The sequence below is a fragment of the Garra rufa genome, chromosome 6, assembly GCF_049309525.1.
Source record: "Garra rufa chromosome 6, GarRuf1.0, whole genome shotgun sequence".
Taxonomy (NCBI): Eukaryota; Metazoa; Chordata; class Actinopteri; order Cypriniformes; family Cyprinidae; genus Garra; species Garra rufa.
The window spans coordinates 382087-399733 of NC_133366.1; the positions used below are offsets into that span (position 1 = coordinate 382087).

Here is a 17647-nt window from a genome sequence, read left to right on the forward strand (position 1 = left end):
CCAGGTCAATGCGTCATCGTGTGACTCCCCTCCCCATCGGTAGCCTTAAAGCGGTGCTTTTCAAATACTTCACGAAATTTATCCATGTAAAGTATTTTTATCAGAAATAGAAGTTTTTAAAAAGTCTTTAAAACAAATGAATACATTTGTTGTTACATTTCACGAAGAACTTTTTTTCTGGTTATGCTCCCATAATATAATTTTTGTATATGTAAGGGAAAAGGAAGAAAATTTGAACTATTTTTTAGTTGTTTCTAGGTTTTAATTTAGTTTTTGTTTATTTATTTACTTTTTATTTATACGTTTATTTATTTATTTTTTTCTCTCTATGGTATTAGTTTATTTTTATTTTTTTATTATTATTTTTCCCCCTCTTATTACATACTGTGTTACTGTATACAGATTAAGCTTGTATTTTGTGTATCTGGATTTCTATTTCAATATTTTTGTAATGTCCAATTATTCATTAATAAAATAATTAAAAAAAAGAATCCCGATGTTGTACACATGTGCAAGAATGGCGGAAGTATGTTGTATCGGGGATGTAAACAAAACAGTTTGTAGTAAATAATACAAATTAAACCTAGGTCATCTTTCATATGGAACTAATTACATTCGAACAGCCGGTAAAACGCTTGCTTTGGTTGATTAAAGTTAGGAAAATGGTAATTGGTAATAAAACATTTAAACCCTACCCTATTTGTTTGTGTAATGACATAAATTCACGTTTATTATAATCGATTTTGACATAGCTTAGACAAGATCAGATTTAGACGGACAATTAAGTTTTGTTATTGTAAAAGTAACACTTAGCATATTTTCATTTTCATCTAATTCTCTAAAGATATGTCCACAAATGTGAACATTGCACTATTTTAATATGTGTTAATACTATTTAATATGTTGGATGTGTGACGTGTTTGAACATGGGCGTGGCGTCTGGCGTCACACTTGGATGTGGGCGGGGTTGGATGTCCACCGCAGGCTGCAGCGAGACGCTCCTCGCTAGGTCTATACTACGCAAGCTATGATGACTTTCACCTTGATATTTTAGCGCGGATGATGTATACCTAGTGGAATTGCACTGTAGGGGGCGAGAACGAGTCTTCAACTTCTGTGAAATGACCACATCAAATGAAACAACCAGTGCAAACATGGATGAAACCACCAGTGCAAACATGGATGCAGTTATGAAGCCGCTTCAGGGCAGGCGCGTTGCTAGACACTTTTTAATGGGGCACGTGCCCCAGTGAAAATCTGCTGTGCCCCAGTAAAATCTCAAGTTTGAGTTATAATTTACTTTGATAATCCCGAAATAAAGACATTAAACTATATGCAACAACTGAATTGACACTTCTAAAAGCAACGCAGTTTAATCGAAGACTATGCACGCAGATAGGCTATCCATGTCCGTGCGCGTCTGTGTATTTAACGGCAACGCGCTCGTCGTGCAGCCTTTTGCGCACAAGTACTTGGTTACACAAGTTTGTATAGGTAATTATGTTGTAAATGCAATTGTCAAGCAGTTTGTGATGCATTTTGGAAACAGGAGATGAGCGCCTGATCTAATGCGCCACCTGGCCCGTTCTCGAAGACTTACTTTTAGTCATTATTTGGGTAGCACACATATTCTGAAAATGCCTTGAGCAGAATTCAAATTAGCCATTTTAATCTAGATTAATTCCAAAATTTAATCTAGATTAATCTAGATTAAAAAAATTAATTATGCCCACCCCTAATATATATATATATATACACTTTGATGCATATTTACCTGCTTAAATGCATAAGTCACAGGGTATATATATATATATATATATAATGCATAAATGCATAAATCACAGGGTGGGGTGGTACAGGTGTAAGGGGCCCTATCATCGCTTCTTGCAGATTTAATGTTGTTATTTTATTAACATTTTTAGTATTCTGTGATTAGCTGTGTCTCATTCTCTGCTCTAGTCCATGCCTCTCTGTTTCTCTCACAGGTGGCAGATATAGTTTATGGCATGTTTCACACACGATACACTCTTCATCGTCAGGCCCTTCAGCACAAGATCGGCTACATCATTGACGTCAAGTAGGTTTTGTGTTACAGAGTACATTTATTTATTTTGGTCATCATTCTGTTATGAAATGTCTACTATTTTTACTACATTTTACATGTGTTTCTCTTTGTACATTAGGATTAAGGATGCTCTTGTAGAAGCTAATGACAAGCTTGCAGATAGCAAAATCTCAGATGCCATTGCCGACATGCTAGAGTACACCAAACTCACAGGTCAGAGAAAGCATGGGTACAAATCGAGAGAAATGTTTCTTTAAAAGCACACCAAGGAAAGAATTTATTAAAGAAGAAGATATACAAATGTTGCATTGATGGTTTGTTTTTTTCTCAGCAAAACTCTGCTCCCTTCCAGCAGCAGTAACAGAACAGATCCAGCTGACTAAGACCTACATATAAAATGAATATTAAACTTTTTTTATTCCAGTACTTCAAATCAAGACACAGTAACACATGAATGTGCTAGACTTAAAGTTTTGGTGACACTTAAGTATAGGGACCAGTTCTCATTATTAACTAGTTGTAGACTAGAACGCCTATTGTTAACATATTGGCTGTTTATTAGTACTTATAAAGCACATATTCTGCATGACCATATTCTAGATCTCTAACCCTACCAAAACTTAGCAACTACCCCACTAACTAATAATAAGCAACAATTTAAGAGTTTACTGGCACAAAAGACATAGTTATTGGTTTGTTAAGAGCGAGAATTGGAGCTTAAAATAAAGTGTGACTGATAAAAAGAGAGATGAAAGGAGGATTTAAATAACATAGCTCTCATAAGATTGTGACATAGTGGACCAGCTTCATTCACATGACCTGCCGTGACACACTGTCAGAAAAAAAAACTAATGGTTCAAAGTGTGCAATACCCTTTCAAAGCTATTTAAATGTAGACTTTAGGGGTTAATAAGCCACAGATGGTACCACACCAATGACAGCTTTTGTATCTTTTTTCCCCCTGATATGATACTTGATTTTGTGCTGTTTTGTATTAATGAATGACAGTTTTTTTTTTTGTTTTTTTGTTTTCTTTCATATTAAGTTTGGTCTATAGATAAAACTTACACTCCTTATATGCTGAAAATTAAAATTCTATGAACATGTTTCATATATCCCCTGTCTTTCAACAGATCACATCTTTGATAAGATTCTTAACCAGTCAGACTCTGCAAAGCTGAAAAAAGCCAAAGGTATTTTAGAGGACATTGTCAACAGACGTCTGCCAAAATTAGTTGGAGAGGCTCGACTGAATGAAGACAAATTAGAGGTAATTTTGTGTTTGAAAATAGGAATATAGCACATTAGTTTGTGTTTAATGTCAGCAATGTATATAGTAGTGAGCATTTGAAGTGAAACAAAAAAGTTAATCAAAGTTGTTCTAAGACAGGAATGGGTTTTAGGACAACTTAGATGAAAGAACTACTGTAGATGCACATCAAATATTAAGTACTACACACACACACACACACACACACACGTTAATTTGATCAGAAGTAGTCCAGCCGCATCATATTTATGTTTGATGTTGTATTGAGTTGTTCAAATGAATGCAATGATAAATATAGCTGCAACAAGCAATTAAGGGGCCAAAGACAAAGAAGGCAAGAAAAGTCATGTCACCATGGCTGACAGCTTTAGACCAACTGCATCAATGTGCAATTAAAGACATACTTCTGATTTTAGGCTAAATGGCTAAAAAGTCAAATACAGTCGCTAGTGATATAATTGAACGATTTATCACTGTTGACCTATAGGTGTCGCTGTGACAAAACTGATGTTGGTCTATTTCATAATTTAGTTTCATTTTTGACATTTTTGCATGTATGGTTGACTTATTCTTCTAAATCCTTTAGGAAAAGCTGGGGAAAAGAAATAAAGATCAGCCTAGTAGAGTATTCATGACCAAAGTGCAGGTACTTATTCTCATCTCACTTAATTCTTATGGCACGAGATTGACGTGATTGTGAATTTCATACGAAAACAGATTTTTAAGCCTCTACGTTTGTGCCAAAAGTAATTATTGTTATCTAGTATCTACTGTTGCTGTAAAAACAAATAGCGTTCACTTATTCGATTGTCAGAGATATACTTATTCTAACTAAACAACATGAAAGAAAGTGTTAATTTTGATAAATACTTCTAAATATCTTAGTAACCTCTAACAGCTCCATATTGTTTTATTCTGATCTGGGTAAAACATGTTTATTATTTAATATCTTCTTTAATGGACATCATAACTATGACATCATGACAAAAAACAAAAAACAAAAAAACCCGAAAAATTATTAAAATTTGCATTTAGATTTATAAATTAAGTGAGCTTTCTGTTCATGCCTACTAGCCTACTAAACTGATATCAATGCACAGTACAGTTAACTTATAAATTAACAAACAGAAACCAAAAAATAAATACAAATTGCACAGCAAAAATCCCAGTGTTAAATTAACTCTCCCAGAAGTTTTTTTTTTTTTTTTTTGAGTCCACAGTGTTAAAAAAAAACACTAAATAGTGTCAAATTAACACTGAAGCACAGTTAAACTTATGTACAAGTATGTACATTTGTCCGTGACAGTTATATAGAAATAAGTTTCATATTAATATGCATCTTTTTATGTGATGTTCACATACTAATGCTCACTTAGAGACTATCAATTCTATTATTTTGTTATTATATTTTTAGATAGATTGTATTATTATATCTGGTTAAATTGTAACACGCTGCATGACATAGAACTGAAGATTGAAATGAAAAATCATTTAGTATATATTTGATTCCTCCAAATCTTTAGGAAGAGCTGAAGAAACAATGGGAGAAAATGATCAAAGCATCCAACCAGTCTCTGAAAGCTGAGGACTTTGACATTTATGTATGCATGTTTGTTTGTTTGCTTATTTAAGACAATCAGCTGATCTTCTGTCTCATCATTTTAACTGTTTATCTTTCTATTCATTCTGAAATTTCCTCTCATTTAGGTTCTTGACATGGGTTTTGGAGTGGTGGGTAATGAGCCCATTGATAATGTACATTTCTACAGCAAGAATGACCTAAAAACAGGATTCAAGCTGGAGAAGTACCAGGTATAACATCTAAATCTTATCTCAAATATTTACAGAACTATCATAATTATGTGACCTGATTCCTGATCTGCTAAATGGCATGACTATAAATCTTTATGATATCTTAATTTAGTCACTACTAACACATTTATGCAAACAAAATGAAGAAGTGATGTGAAATGACTGAAATGAATGGGTCTGAGCAAAGGCTATTTAGATTGCTGTAGTTTGTAGTGCACATATCCAAATTCATGTGTGGACAAGTTAAGCATTTTCCTGGACGAAAAAAAAAAAAAAAAAAGCTTGGTTACCAGGCTGTGTTTGGTTTCTCTTGGTCATGCAGGTCTCCAGTCTCAAGCCAAAAAGGTTTCATGAATTTCTTGTGAGGGTGTACTACAATAAAACTGATGGCAGTTATCAGGATGTCCAACAGACAGCAGAGGAGAGCTTTCATAAGTGGTGCAAGGAAAATGAGTTCATTGATTCAGGTAACCTTGCATTTCCATGTGTGAAACATCATAGGTGTTGTCTTTGTGCTTGCCTCTTTACTTTCTATCTTTCCATCTATTTAGTAGTGAGGTATTTTAATTTCAATGGAAGGCACACCTCCAGGGGGTCAGTGGTATCTTTTGCAGGAAAGTTTATGAACATGCCATTTTTTTATATGTAACTGGATAAGGTGTTCATGCAAAAACTATTACAGATAGTTTTATAAAATGTGGTGTTCCAAGGTCTGCCTGAAATATTCCTTTTCATTCTGTGGCTGTATAAGATTGCAGAAAACTGGCTTTGGCTCCCTCCTTTGTATATGTGTACAGGTGTAAATAGGTTTACACTGCCAGCTGTGTGACGTGCAGCAGGGTGTCTTTTACTAGGTGAGTCCATGTGCAGTCAGTAGGAATGTTTCAGTTCTTTCTGGACCATGTCAGGGAAGAGCCCCCAACTGCTTCCTGGGCACCACAGCAAAATGGCTACCCACTGCTCTGGGTGTGTGTGTTTACTTGGATGGGTGAAATACAAAGCACAAATTCAGATGTATGGGACATCATACTTGGCCACACGTCACTTTTGCTTCTGCTTTAAAAATCGCCCTACAATCTGAAAAGTACAATCAGACATGCATTAACTTTAATTGGAAATTATTAAAGTACTCAAACTACTACATGTTGCTGTAAATTATTTGTTTTGAATTGATTTGTCAACTATGGCATGTGGTAGTTATTTTTTAACACATGCTGTTGTAAAGCATCTTGTGTTCAAGTCCCAAAACAACCATAAAGTCAGTATTTGTTAAAATAGATATACTGAAACACAACACCAAATTATCTTTTTGTTTGTTTCTTTGTGTGTTTTCACAGGAAATGACGAGACTGTCAGAGAGCTACTACAAAACTCTCAGCCTTCCTTAGGCAAGGTAAAGTTAAAAAATGTCACTATTAAATAAAAAAAAGAAAAAGGTTCAAACTTAATGTGAAACATTGAGGCAAATGAGTTGATTACCTTCTTTATTGTTTTACTTGTTTGATGGGACTGCAGCTGTTGTACACAAGAATGTTCAGCAAAGAGACAGATCTAAATATTTGACACAATTCATTATATTGTAACATTTTTTCATTAGTGAAATTAATTACTTTGAGCCTTAGAGTATCCAGCTGTGCTCAAAATTATTAATATCCATGGTAAATATGATCAAAGAAATGAAGATAAATCTGCATTGTTATTCCTTTTTATCTTTTACCTAAAAAATTATAAAAAAGAAATATGGCCAGTTTCTAAGCATATTTTATAAATAATTATAAACATACAGGTCCTTTTCAAAAAATTAGCAGATTGTGATAAAGTTCATTATTTTCTGTAATGTACTGATAAACATTAGACTTTCATTTATTTTAGATTCATTACACACAACTGAAGTAGTTCAAGCCTTTTATTGTTTTAATATTGATGATTTTGGCATACAGCTCATGAAAACTCAAAATTTCTATCTCAAAAATTAGCATATTTCATCCGACCAATAAAAGAAAAGTGTTTTTAATACAAAAAAAGTCAACCTTCAAATAATTATGTTCAGTTATGCACTCAATACTTGGCCGGGAATCCTTTTGCAGAAATGACTGCTTCAATGCGGCGTGGCATGGAGGCGATCGGCCTGTGGCACTGCTGAGGTGTTATGGAGGCCCAGGATGCTTCGATAGCGGCCTTAAGCTCATCCAGAGTGTTGCGTCTTGCGTCTCTCAACTTTCTCTTCACAATATCCCACAGATTCTCTATGGGGTTCAGGTCAGGAGAGTTGGCAGGCCAATTGAGCACAGTAATACCATGGTCAGTAAACCATTTACCAGTGGTTTTGGCACTGTGAGCAGGTGCCAGGTCGTGCTGAAAAATGAAATCTTCATCTCCATAAAGCTTTTCAGCAGATGGAAGCATGAAGTGCTCCAAAATCTCCTGATAGCTAGCTGCATTGACCCTGCCCTTGATAAAACACAGTGGACCAACACCAGCAGATGACATGGCACCCCAGACCATCACTGACTGTGGCTACTTGACACTGGACTTCAGGCATTTTGGCATTTCCCTCTCCCCAGTCTTCCTCCAGACTCTGGCACCTTGATTTCCGAATGACATGCAAAATTTGCTTTCATCCGAAAAAAGTACTTTGGACCACTGAGCAACAGTCCAGTGCTGCTTCTCTGTAGCCCAGGTCAGGCGCTTCTGCCGCTGTTTCTGGTTCAAAAGTGGCTTGACCTGGGGATGTTTCTACTCCAGACTCAGTCCACTGCTTCCGCAGGTCCCCCAAGGTCTGGAATCGGTCCTTCTCCACAATCTTCCTCAGGGTCCGGTCACCTCTTCTCGTTGTGCAGCGTTTTCTGCCACACTTTTTCCTTCCTACAGACTTCCCACTGAGGTGCCTTGATACAGCACTCTGGGAACAGCCTATTCGTTCAGAAATTTATTTCTGTGTCTTACCCTCTAGCTTGAGGGTGTCAATGATGGCCTTCTGGACAGCAGTCAGGTCAGCAGTTTTACCCATGATTGCAGTTTTGAGTGATGAACCAGGCTGGGAGTTTTTAAAAGCCTCAGGAATCTTTTGCAGGTGTTTAGAGTTAATTAGTTGATTCAGATGATTAGGTTAATAGCTCGTTTAGAGAACCTTTTCATGATATGCTAATTTTTTGAGATTGGAATTTTGGGTTTTCATGAGCTGTATGCCAAAATCATCAATATTAAAACAAAAAAAGGCTTGAACTACTTCAGTTGTGTGTAATGAATCTAAAATATGTGAAAGTCTAATGTTTATCAGTACATTACAGAAAATAATGAACTTTATCACAATATGCTAATTTTTTGAAAAGGACCTGTATTTTAATTGCGTTTTATGCACAGTATAAAAACACACTGTAATGATATATTTGAAAAAGTACTTTGATTTTGACAAAATTCAGAACATTTACAGATACCTCCAAATTATTGGTGTTAATGTGGCACCTGGTGCTACTTTCCTTAATTATATGACAAACCATATTTAACTGGCAGTCTCTCAGCAATTTTCACTGAGATTGCAAGATGGCAGGCTGCTCTAAGGTGACTGAAACCATTGCTTGTAAAGGGCCCAATTAAAGACTCACAGATCCCGGATTGGCTGAAGGCCACCACTTTTCTTGAAGTATGAATTAAGGATTGAAAAACTGCTTTATCACAGCTAGAGGGCCCACAGGACAGCAATCTCCTCATGCAGGATAGGGGCATATCTCAGACTGCTACCGAAGTCAAGACTGCTGAACCTTGGGTCACCTGGTGAACAGAATCGCGTTTCTGAGTCGAACAGTCCAAGCCAGCGGGATGGGTAGCACAAGCATTGGCCCCAAACTATGTTCAAGTGGCACCAAAGGGAAAGCTAAAATGTTAAAAGCACATTTTAGTTCATATTCATGAACTAAGGAGTACTAAATAATTATTTTTAGTATATCAAAGAGTCACAAAACCCCCTTGTTTAAGTACTGGTCATTCACACTTTAGATTAGAAAAAAGACTTGAGAAATGGGTATGTAAAGCTGTGGAAAAGTAGGAGTGAAAAGGGTGGGAAGCATGCAGAAAACAACCAATAAACCTGACATACAGCACTCATTATAAAGACAAATAAATATTGAAATATGAGCGGAGATAGAAAGAAAAACAACAACAATGGAGACATGGACCACCTTGATATATTGATGATAATAAGGATGATAAACTCTCAATAAATCTTATAATAAGAGACTAACAACTGTCATGAACAAACCACATATGTTTTGATTAAATTATTGTTTGAAATAAATAAGTTGAGAAATTGGTCTATGTAAAAAATGAAGAACATTTCAATTTTCTTTTAATATTTTTATGTTTATCAGCACTTATAATAAATTACACGCATCAGTTTAAAACAGAAAGTCATCTTTTGCAATAAAAATGACTAAATCGAAATTGCTCAAAAAAAAAAAAAAAAAAAAAAACTTTCCCCTAAATAGTAATGAATGTTATTATAGTTTTCACTGATGTGCAACCTATGCATGACCCCTTTAAGTACATAATGGAAGTGCACTTTTATTTCTCGACTTCCTTACCCACAAAACACAGGTTCTGTCCTTTTCTGAAAACTGTTGTAAATTATGAGTGTTTCTTCTGCTGTACACTTCAAATTTAGGCTTCCTTCTAAACTTATATTTGCCCTTTTTCATCCTTTAGATCTTCAATGACCCCATTTATGGTCAGACAGAGCTGGACCCTTTTCTGTTAAAGATCATTGACACTCCTCAGTTTCAGAGACTCAGACACATCAAACAGCTGGGAGGAACATATCTTGTCTATCCTGGAGCCACTCATACTCGATTTGAGCATTCACTTGGGTAAGATGCAAGTAAAAAATTATCTATTATTTTTATTATTATTTTTATTGTTATTATATTATTATTTAATATTTTATTTTTTAAAGTGAAAATTAGGCATTTCTGAACAGTGGTGGCTTGTGGATGTGAAATTCAAAGTTATTTTGGTTGTGTTTATGTGTGAAAATGACACTTATACAAGACAATATATTTATATTCATTCTAATGATTTAATTTTAAACTTTTAATTTTTTAATTTCAAATAAATTATATAGAGAAAGTGAGCAAAGTATCAATGGAACTTTTTGAAACTATTTATGAATTAGTAAACCACTGCGCTGCTAAATGATTCACTGTTTTGAAGCGCTCCAAGCGGATCATGAATCATTTGATTCAGAATGGGACTTCAAAGTGTGTATCATTTGTGAATCATTTGATTCCAAATGGAACTTAAAAGAGCGTATTGCGAATCATTTGATTCAGCAGAGGCACATATACATTTAATTATTTTTCCAACCTATTTCAGATAAGTATTTATATTATAATATGTAATATATATATAAAGCTTTGCAAATTTGTTGGTGATCAGATATTATCCCAGTATCATTATTGACATCTCCTTAGTTGATAAACCATGGGATGCTGTTTTGTTTGATACAATTCACAATTAACTGGTACATTTGCTCTCTGTTTTGTTTCAAATGATGCTCTGTGTGTTGCAGTATGGCATATTTAGCAGGACAGATGATCAACATTCTGAAAGAAAAACAAGCGGATCTCAGCATTGATGAAAAGGACATCATGTGTGTCCAGATTGCTGCTCTGTGCTACAATTTAGGTGAGTGACAAAACACTTAATGCTTAAACACTTTACAATGCATTTCTTGTTTCTTGTTCCTGAAAAGTATTAGAAAAGGTTGAATATGAAATTTAAAAGTTTGTTACATGTTGTCACACCCCTGGACTTTATGTTGGTTTCTCCCATTCTCCCCCGCAGTTCAGTGTGTTTTGGTTTCTCCCTCATCATCTGCACCTGTGTTTGTAATTAGTCTGTGTGTATATAAGGTGTGTGTTTTCCCCTGTACTCTTGTCGGTCTTTGATGTTATCCCCTGATGTTACCACTCCGTGTTCCTGTGTCTGCCTGTTTCCCATTGGATTTATTAAATGTACGTCTTTTATTACGTCGTTGTTCGTGTGTTCCTGCCTACAGCGTGACAGAAAGACCGACCGATACAGTTTTTTTTTGCATGTTCACCTCCGTTTTGTTTTCCGTTCGTTTTCTCCAGTCTTTTGTTTCCGTAGTGTGTTTCCCCCATGGATCCCTTCCTCCGACCAGAATTCATCCTGCTACGGCTGAAGCAGGGGGAATTACCGCTCGAGGGCTACACAGTAATGTTCCAGCTAGTAGCTAATACCACCAGCTACCCGGACGACGCGCTCTGTGCGTTCTATGACGCCAGCCTCAATGCGTCTTGCAGAGCGCCGTCGTCCGAGGACGGCCCTCGAGCGAACTTTGCCTCGTTTGTGGAGTGGACACTGGCGAGAAACCGATCCTCGTTTCCCGCCTGTTCCACGGAGAATCTCGCCAGTGCCACTCCGGACCCAGAGCCCAGCCAGCCACCCAGACCCGCGGATTATGAGCCCGTCACAGACGGAAAGCCCGAGCCCGGAGCGACAACATTATGGAGTGCCGAAGAGGTCAAAACCGCTGATCAGGTGCGTGAGCCGACTATTACATCCGCGCCGGTGGAGTACTTCGAAGAGCAAGAAGGGGCGGTAGAGAGCCCCGCCCACTGCACTACCACTGAGGGTGAGCTGGAACAAGATTATGGGGACTTAATGGACTGTGTCATGGAAACACCTATCTGCCTGAATTTCCCACCCACCCTCCCTCTTCTGCCTAGTCCTGAATCTCCGCTGGTTCCGCCCAGCCTACCTGAATTCCCGTTGTCGACTGTCTGTCCCCTTGCTCACCCTCAGCCCACCATCTGTGCGGTGGGTTTGCCGCAGGTCTGCCAGTCTCCATCGGTGTCATGGCTGGAGGATCCCTCACCATCGCCTCCAGCCTCAGAGTCCTGGACTCCACCTCGGCCCTCCGACCCTGCGGCTCCACCCCGGCTCTCTGCTCCCTCGTCTCCGCCGTCGCCCGTCGATCCACCAGCTCCACCGGGCTCCATCGGCCCTCCGGCTCCGCCCTGGTCAGTCGTCGCCCCATCTTCGCCTCAGGACTATACTCCTCCGGCTGTGCCTCGTCGCTCCGTCCCACCGGCTCATTGGACCTCCTCCCTCCCACGGGCACAGCCTCGGCCCTCTGTCGCTCCGGCTCCGCCGCGGATCTCCGGATCTCCATCTCCGCCTTGGTCGCCAGAGCCTTGGGTTCCGCCTTGGCCCTCCGGATCCGCGGCGTCACCCAAGATCTTCGGCTTTCCGTCTCCGCCTCGGGCTCCACCACCACCTGCTCCGCCTCCGTCGGTCGGATCCATGGAGTCGTCAGCCTCTCCTCCACCATGGCTCCTCCCTCCATCGGCTCCACCGTGGATTTACATCTTGGCTGCGGCCTGGGTCCCACCTGGCTCCTCCTGCTCCAGCCCCCTCCTGTCACCTCCTTGGCTCCTCCCTCCGTCATCTCCTCCATGGACTGTTCCATCACCTGTTTGGACTTCATCTCTTGCCCTCCTCCCGGGAGTCCGTCCTCCGCCGAAACCCCCTCCTAAGACTGTTTGTTGTTTCCTGTTTGTCGGCGTGAGGACACGCCTTTCCGGGAGGGGGAGGTAATGTCACACCCCTGGACTTTATGTTGGTTTCTCCCATTCTCCCCCGCAGTTCAGTGTGTTTTGGTTTCTCCCTCATCATCTGCACCTGTGTTTGTAATTGGTCTGTGTGTATATAAGGTGTGTGTTTTCCCCTGTACTCTTGTCGGTCTTTGATGTTATCCCCTGATGTTACCACTCCGTGTTCCTGTGTCTGCCTGTTTCCCATTGGATTTATTAAATGTACGTCTTTTATTACGTCGTTGTTCGTGTGTTCCTGCCTACAGCGTGACACATGTAGGGGTACATCATATATGCTATAAATTTATTTATATTATGTTTTCTCCTTCACAAGTTTTATGTAAGACATTTTTTTAAGATATGTGATTCATATATTTAATCTAATGATGTTTTTGTCTTTAAGGCCACGGTCCATTCTCTCATCTGTATGAGCGATTCTATTATGATGCTCCAAAGCGTGGTTAGTACCTGCTTCTTGGCTTATTGTTTTTGGTCTGTTGAATGGTCCGTTTCACATTAATCATCAATAGTGCATATATATATATATATATATATATATATATATATATATATATATATATATATATGCACATTACAGGTTTAACAAGAGCTAACTGTGAGGTCAGGAGCACTATACATCATTATACAAACTGACTAATGTCTGTTTTCCATTGTTTATCATGGGCATAGTCTATGATCTTTTATATTTTACATACATTGCATGTCATTGGACTACATTATCAGATCCTTCATCTACTTCAGACTATATTGTTGCACTCCGCCATCTGACAATATTAATAAATAACTAAAATAAACCTGCAACAACAATACTTTTTTGAGATCCTCAGAGATCTCATTTGTTTGTGCCATGATTCACTTTCAGAAACATGATCAGACATTGATTAACTTTAAATAAAACAGGGTATAAACTGACACCTAACTGTCATCCTATTGACTGAAAACACTTCTGAACAGATACTCTAATTTCACCTTTAAGCCAAATGTCAATCCTAGAGATTTACATACTTTTGCAACTCACAAATATATAATTTTCATTTTGGATAGCTTTTCATAATAAACAAATAAATGACAAAGTACATATTTTCATCTCATTTGTTTGATCGGGTTTTCTTTGTGAACTTTCAGATCTTGTGTGAACATCTGATCAAAAAGTTGGTCATATTTATGCAGAAATATAGAACATTTTAAAGGGTTCACAAACTTTCAAGCAGCACTGTGTATGTGTGTGTATATATTATGTACACACAGTATGCGTGTTGTGTGTTTACCAGTGAAACCTTTAAAATTCTTTTAGATTCAAGTTCCAATATAATTCCACTATTAGTTTTACAATAGACTTTCCTCAAAGCAACAGTAATTTCTGATTCTAAAAAAACAACATGCAAAATTCAAATAAAGGAGTGGGTTAATTATTCCAGTAAATTCTATGATTAGAGCATACAAAATGATCATATTAAACAAAAAATATATATGATTGAATTACACAAAGTTTGAAATAGAACAAATGTATTTTCTTGTAAAACATAATACTGTAATACTTAAATTTACAACACATTTTTTTTGTTGTTGAGTATGTCCTAATTCAAAAAAAAAAAAAAAAAAAAAAAATCCTGTGAAGCCCATAATGTAATTGTATTTGTAGTGAACTTAGCATTTAATAAAGGTTTTTAAAATACATCTTAGTATTTTTGTTTTCTAGGGTATATATTTATTGATTTTTTGCTTTGTGTGTGTGTGTGTGTGTGCGTGTGTGTGTGTGTGTGTGTGTGTGTGTGTGTGTGTGTGTGTGTGTGTATGTGTGTGTGTGTGTGTGTGTGTGTGTGTGTGTGTGTGTGTATTTCCCAGAAGGTTGTGGAGATGACAGGAGTGGAAGTGGACAGGGCAAACGAAAGGATCAGGCAAAAACAGTAAAAAGTAAATAAATATAGCACAATGTATTATTAATGTATTATGTCAGTTTTGTGGGATCATTAATAACACATAAATAACCTCTGATTGTTTTCTTTGGTAGGTGAAAATTGGAAGGTAAGCATCAAGACACTCTTGCACAAAAAAAGTATATACTGTATTACCTATATATGTGTGTGTGTGTGTGTGTGTGTGTGTGTGTGTGTGTGTTGATGTAAGGTGTGAAAAACCATTTTTTGGTTTAATAAATCCCATTTTCAAACAAATTAGAGATAGGTCTTTATTACTTTCTATGGTAATCAAAAATAATAGAAACACAGTATTGTAGGTCTGATTTTAGATGTTCAGCTTCTGCCATTGAATTACATTTTACATTATTTCTGGGATTTATCATTTGTGTGGTATTTTTATATCATCAGGGGGCCTCAGTCTTGATACTTAAAGATATAATAAAGAACAATGAAGAACTGAAAGACAAGATTCAAGAAAAAGACATCATCTTTATTCAAGAGTTAATTGAGGGAGTTTATACAGAAGACGAGGTACAGTATATTATAAACTGCCATTTCATTCAGTGGTCTGCATGTAATATTGTTAAGTAAGTTGAGTATTAAAGTTGTTTATTTTTCCAGTGTAAAGCAAAAAGCAGGACAAAGGACAAGGCTTTCCTGTATGACATTGTGATAAATAAATGGAATGGCATTGATGTGCGTAGATGGGACTATTTTGCACGGTAAATAAATAATATTTTAAGAGTATGTGATTTCATGAAGTATTACACTGAAAAAAATGTTTAATCAATTCATTTCAAATATATTAATTTAGTCACTTATTGAAAATTATCATAAAAGGTTACCATGTTTTGTAAGATCTCAGTCCCATTAGGGGGGTCCAGGGGGCAAAGCATCAGTAACCAAAGATGATGCTACTTCCACACTTGTTAGGTGTCATTATAGTCAGTAATACATGGTAATACCCAACATATCAAATTCTCTTTTATTTTTCAGAGACTGTCATTACCTTGGTATCCCAAACAGCTTTGACCATCAACGAATGCTGAAATCTGCTCGGGTCTGTGAAGTCGAAGGGAGGAAACACATCTGCTTCAGAGACAAGGTACCAATTATTACACTTCAGGAAAACTGATTACTTTGTTTTGATATCACAGCAGTGTAACAACAAAATGTTGACTTTGCTCATTCTGTGAAATATGATAATACATTATTATATAACCCATTGAAGATATTTGAGTGATTGATCATTGCTGATTCGGTAAGTAATTGCACTTTGAAACATTTCACCTCAGTCAAATGGTGTAAAATGAAAACTTAGATAAGTATTTATCCTTCATTGCAATGGGGTTATGAAGAATATTCAGGTCATTTTTGTTGTAGTCTCAATCTGTGCATAATAATAAAAAGAAGCATAATAAAAAGTTCATACTATCAAACTTGTCATTCAGTATTGAGTGATTTATATTTCATGACTCTGTTTCTCTCACAGGTGGCTGATAATGTTTATGACATGTTTCGAACCCAGTACACTCTGTACAGCCAGGCCTACCAGCACAAGATCGTCAACATCATTGAAAAAAAGTGTGTTTTCACTTAGTTTGTAATATGTTCTTGGGCTTTATTTTGTTGCCTATTGCTCTAGTTACTTGGTGGTTCATATTATTTTGATTGGTTCATTAGAATCGCGGAAGCCCTCTCTGCAGCTGAAGACAAGATCCCCAAGATCTCACCGTTTGCTGAAACCCCTTCACGAGATGATAGCCAGCAGAGGAGTGGCTCACAAAAGCGCACAAAAGCGCTAGCATCCGACGAGGAAAGGGTTGCAAAGATGTCCAAATTAACAGGTCAGTTTAAGACAAGAGTAGGGTTCATAAAGATGTAATAACAGTTGTTCGGTGCATCTTAATCAATTGTACTTATTGTCAGAATTTCTATATGTAAGTTTTCACTTGACTTGACCAGACTAAGAAAACAGTTCAGTCAAATATGTTCTCCGTCAATCAGATAACATCTTTGAGGAGATCTTGTACTCCACTGATGACAAGCTGAAAGATGCCCGGATGATACTTGAGGATGTTGTGAGGAGACGCCTGCCGAAGTGCGTGGGAGAGACCAGAATAACCCAAAATGAGTTAAAAAACAAACAGATCTTACAGGTAAAACAGATAATGGCATTGTACAATTAATTAATTTTTACGTTTAAAGATGAGGAGTGTTAATGTAAGGTAGTGTGTACATGTATTTGCACATTCAACCTCCTTGACAAATTCTCTTTTACTCTCGTTTTGTGATGACAGAGGAAATCCATGTTGTGCTTATCTTTTTTTTCCCCTTTAAATAGGGTGTTCATTTTGACAGTGAAATATAATGTCCAGATGTTTCACTTCCATAACTTAGGCTTTAATATTTAATTTGGACTGTGAAACTCATTTCTCATGTTTCTCCTAATAGCATTTTGTGTCTCCGACTGTGATCCTGTGTCAAGCATGCTTTTGACTCAGCACTAAACACTCTGTGCCTTATCATTATCTTGATAGGATGATGCTCGAGCCAAATAATTTCAGACATTTTTTTGGAATTTAGTAGCTGAGATGTTTCTGAACACTTCCAAAATCCTTTTTTTTTTTTTTTTTTTTTTTTACCAAATTAATTTTCCATCAGCAGTTACAGTACATGATTAATGAGGATGAGTTGGTTAATCATTATGACTGTACAGTATAATTACAATTTAGATTTAATATCATATATGACTGCTGGTCTTTTTATTCTTGTCTTGTTTTTCTTCACTTTAATGTTTTTGTTTGACTTCAATCCCCGTTTCTACAGGATGACTGGAATGAAGCAGTGGATGAGTGGAACAAACTTTACCCAACTGTGTTCTTGGATAAGAAGGATTTTAGTGTGGATGTATGTTCAACCGTTCAAAACCCAGTTTTATTTTTAT

General features: G+C 37.1%; 2 protein-coding genes across 2 annotated transcripts in view; both read left to right on the forward strand.

The window, feature by feature from the left end:
* LOC141336249 (deoxynucleoside triphosphate triphosphohydrolase SAMHD1-like) overlaps window positions 1–3834 on the forward strand; it is a 31547-nt gene extending 27713 nt beyond the window's left edge. The window contains exons 9-12 of the mRNA XM_073841801.1: window positions 1986–2072; window positions 2191–2278; window positions 3199–3335; window positions 3823–3834. Of these exons, the coding sequence (XP_073697902.1) occupies window positions 1986–2072; window positions 2191–2278; window positions 3199–3335; window positions 3823–3834 (324 nt within the window). The remainder of the gene's footprint in view (window positions 1–1985; window positions 2073–2190; window positions 2279–3198; window positions 3336–3822) is intronic.
* A 132-nt stretch (window positions 3835–3966) lies between these two features.
* LOC141336250 (uncharacterized) overlaps window positions 3967–17647 on the forward strand; it is a 32043-nt gene continuing 18362 nt past the window's right edge. The window contains exons 1-17 of the mRNA XM_073841802.1: window positions 3967–3981; window positions 4859–4936; window positions 5043–5147; window positions 5470–5614; window positions 6485–6540; window positions 9849–10009; window positions 10711–10826; window positions 13164–13220; window positions 14627–14695; window positions 14793–14806; window positions 15109–15231; window positions 15322–15422; window positions 15697–15805; window positions 16193–16284; window positions 16384–16547; window positions 16708–16859; window positions 17530–17610. Coding sequence (XP_073697903.1) covers window positions 3967–3981; window positions 4859–4936; window positions 5043–5147; window positions 5470–5614; window positions 6485–6540; window positions 9849–10009; window positions 10711–10826; window positions 13164–13220; window positions 14627–14695; window positions 14793–14806; window positions 15109–15231; window positions 15322–15422; window positions 15697–15805; window positions 16193–16284; window positions 16384–16547; window positions 16708–16859; window positions 17530–17610 — 1638 coding nt within the window. The remainder of the gene's footprint in view (window positions 3982–4858; window positions 4937–5042; window positions 5148–5469; window positions 5615–6484; window positions 6541–9848; window positions 10010–10710; window positions 10827–13163; window positions 13221–14626; window positions 14696–14792; window positions 14807–15108; window positions 15232–15321; window positions 15423–15696; window positions 15806–16192; window positions 16285–16383; window positions 16548–16707; window positions 16860–17529; window positions 17611–17647) is intronic.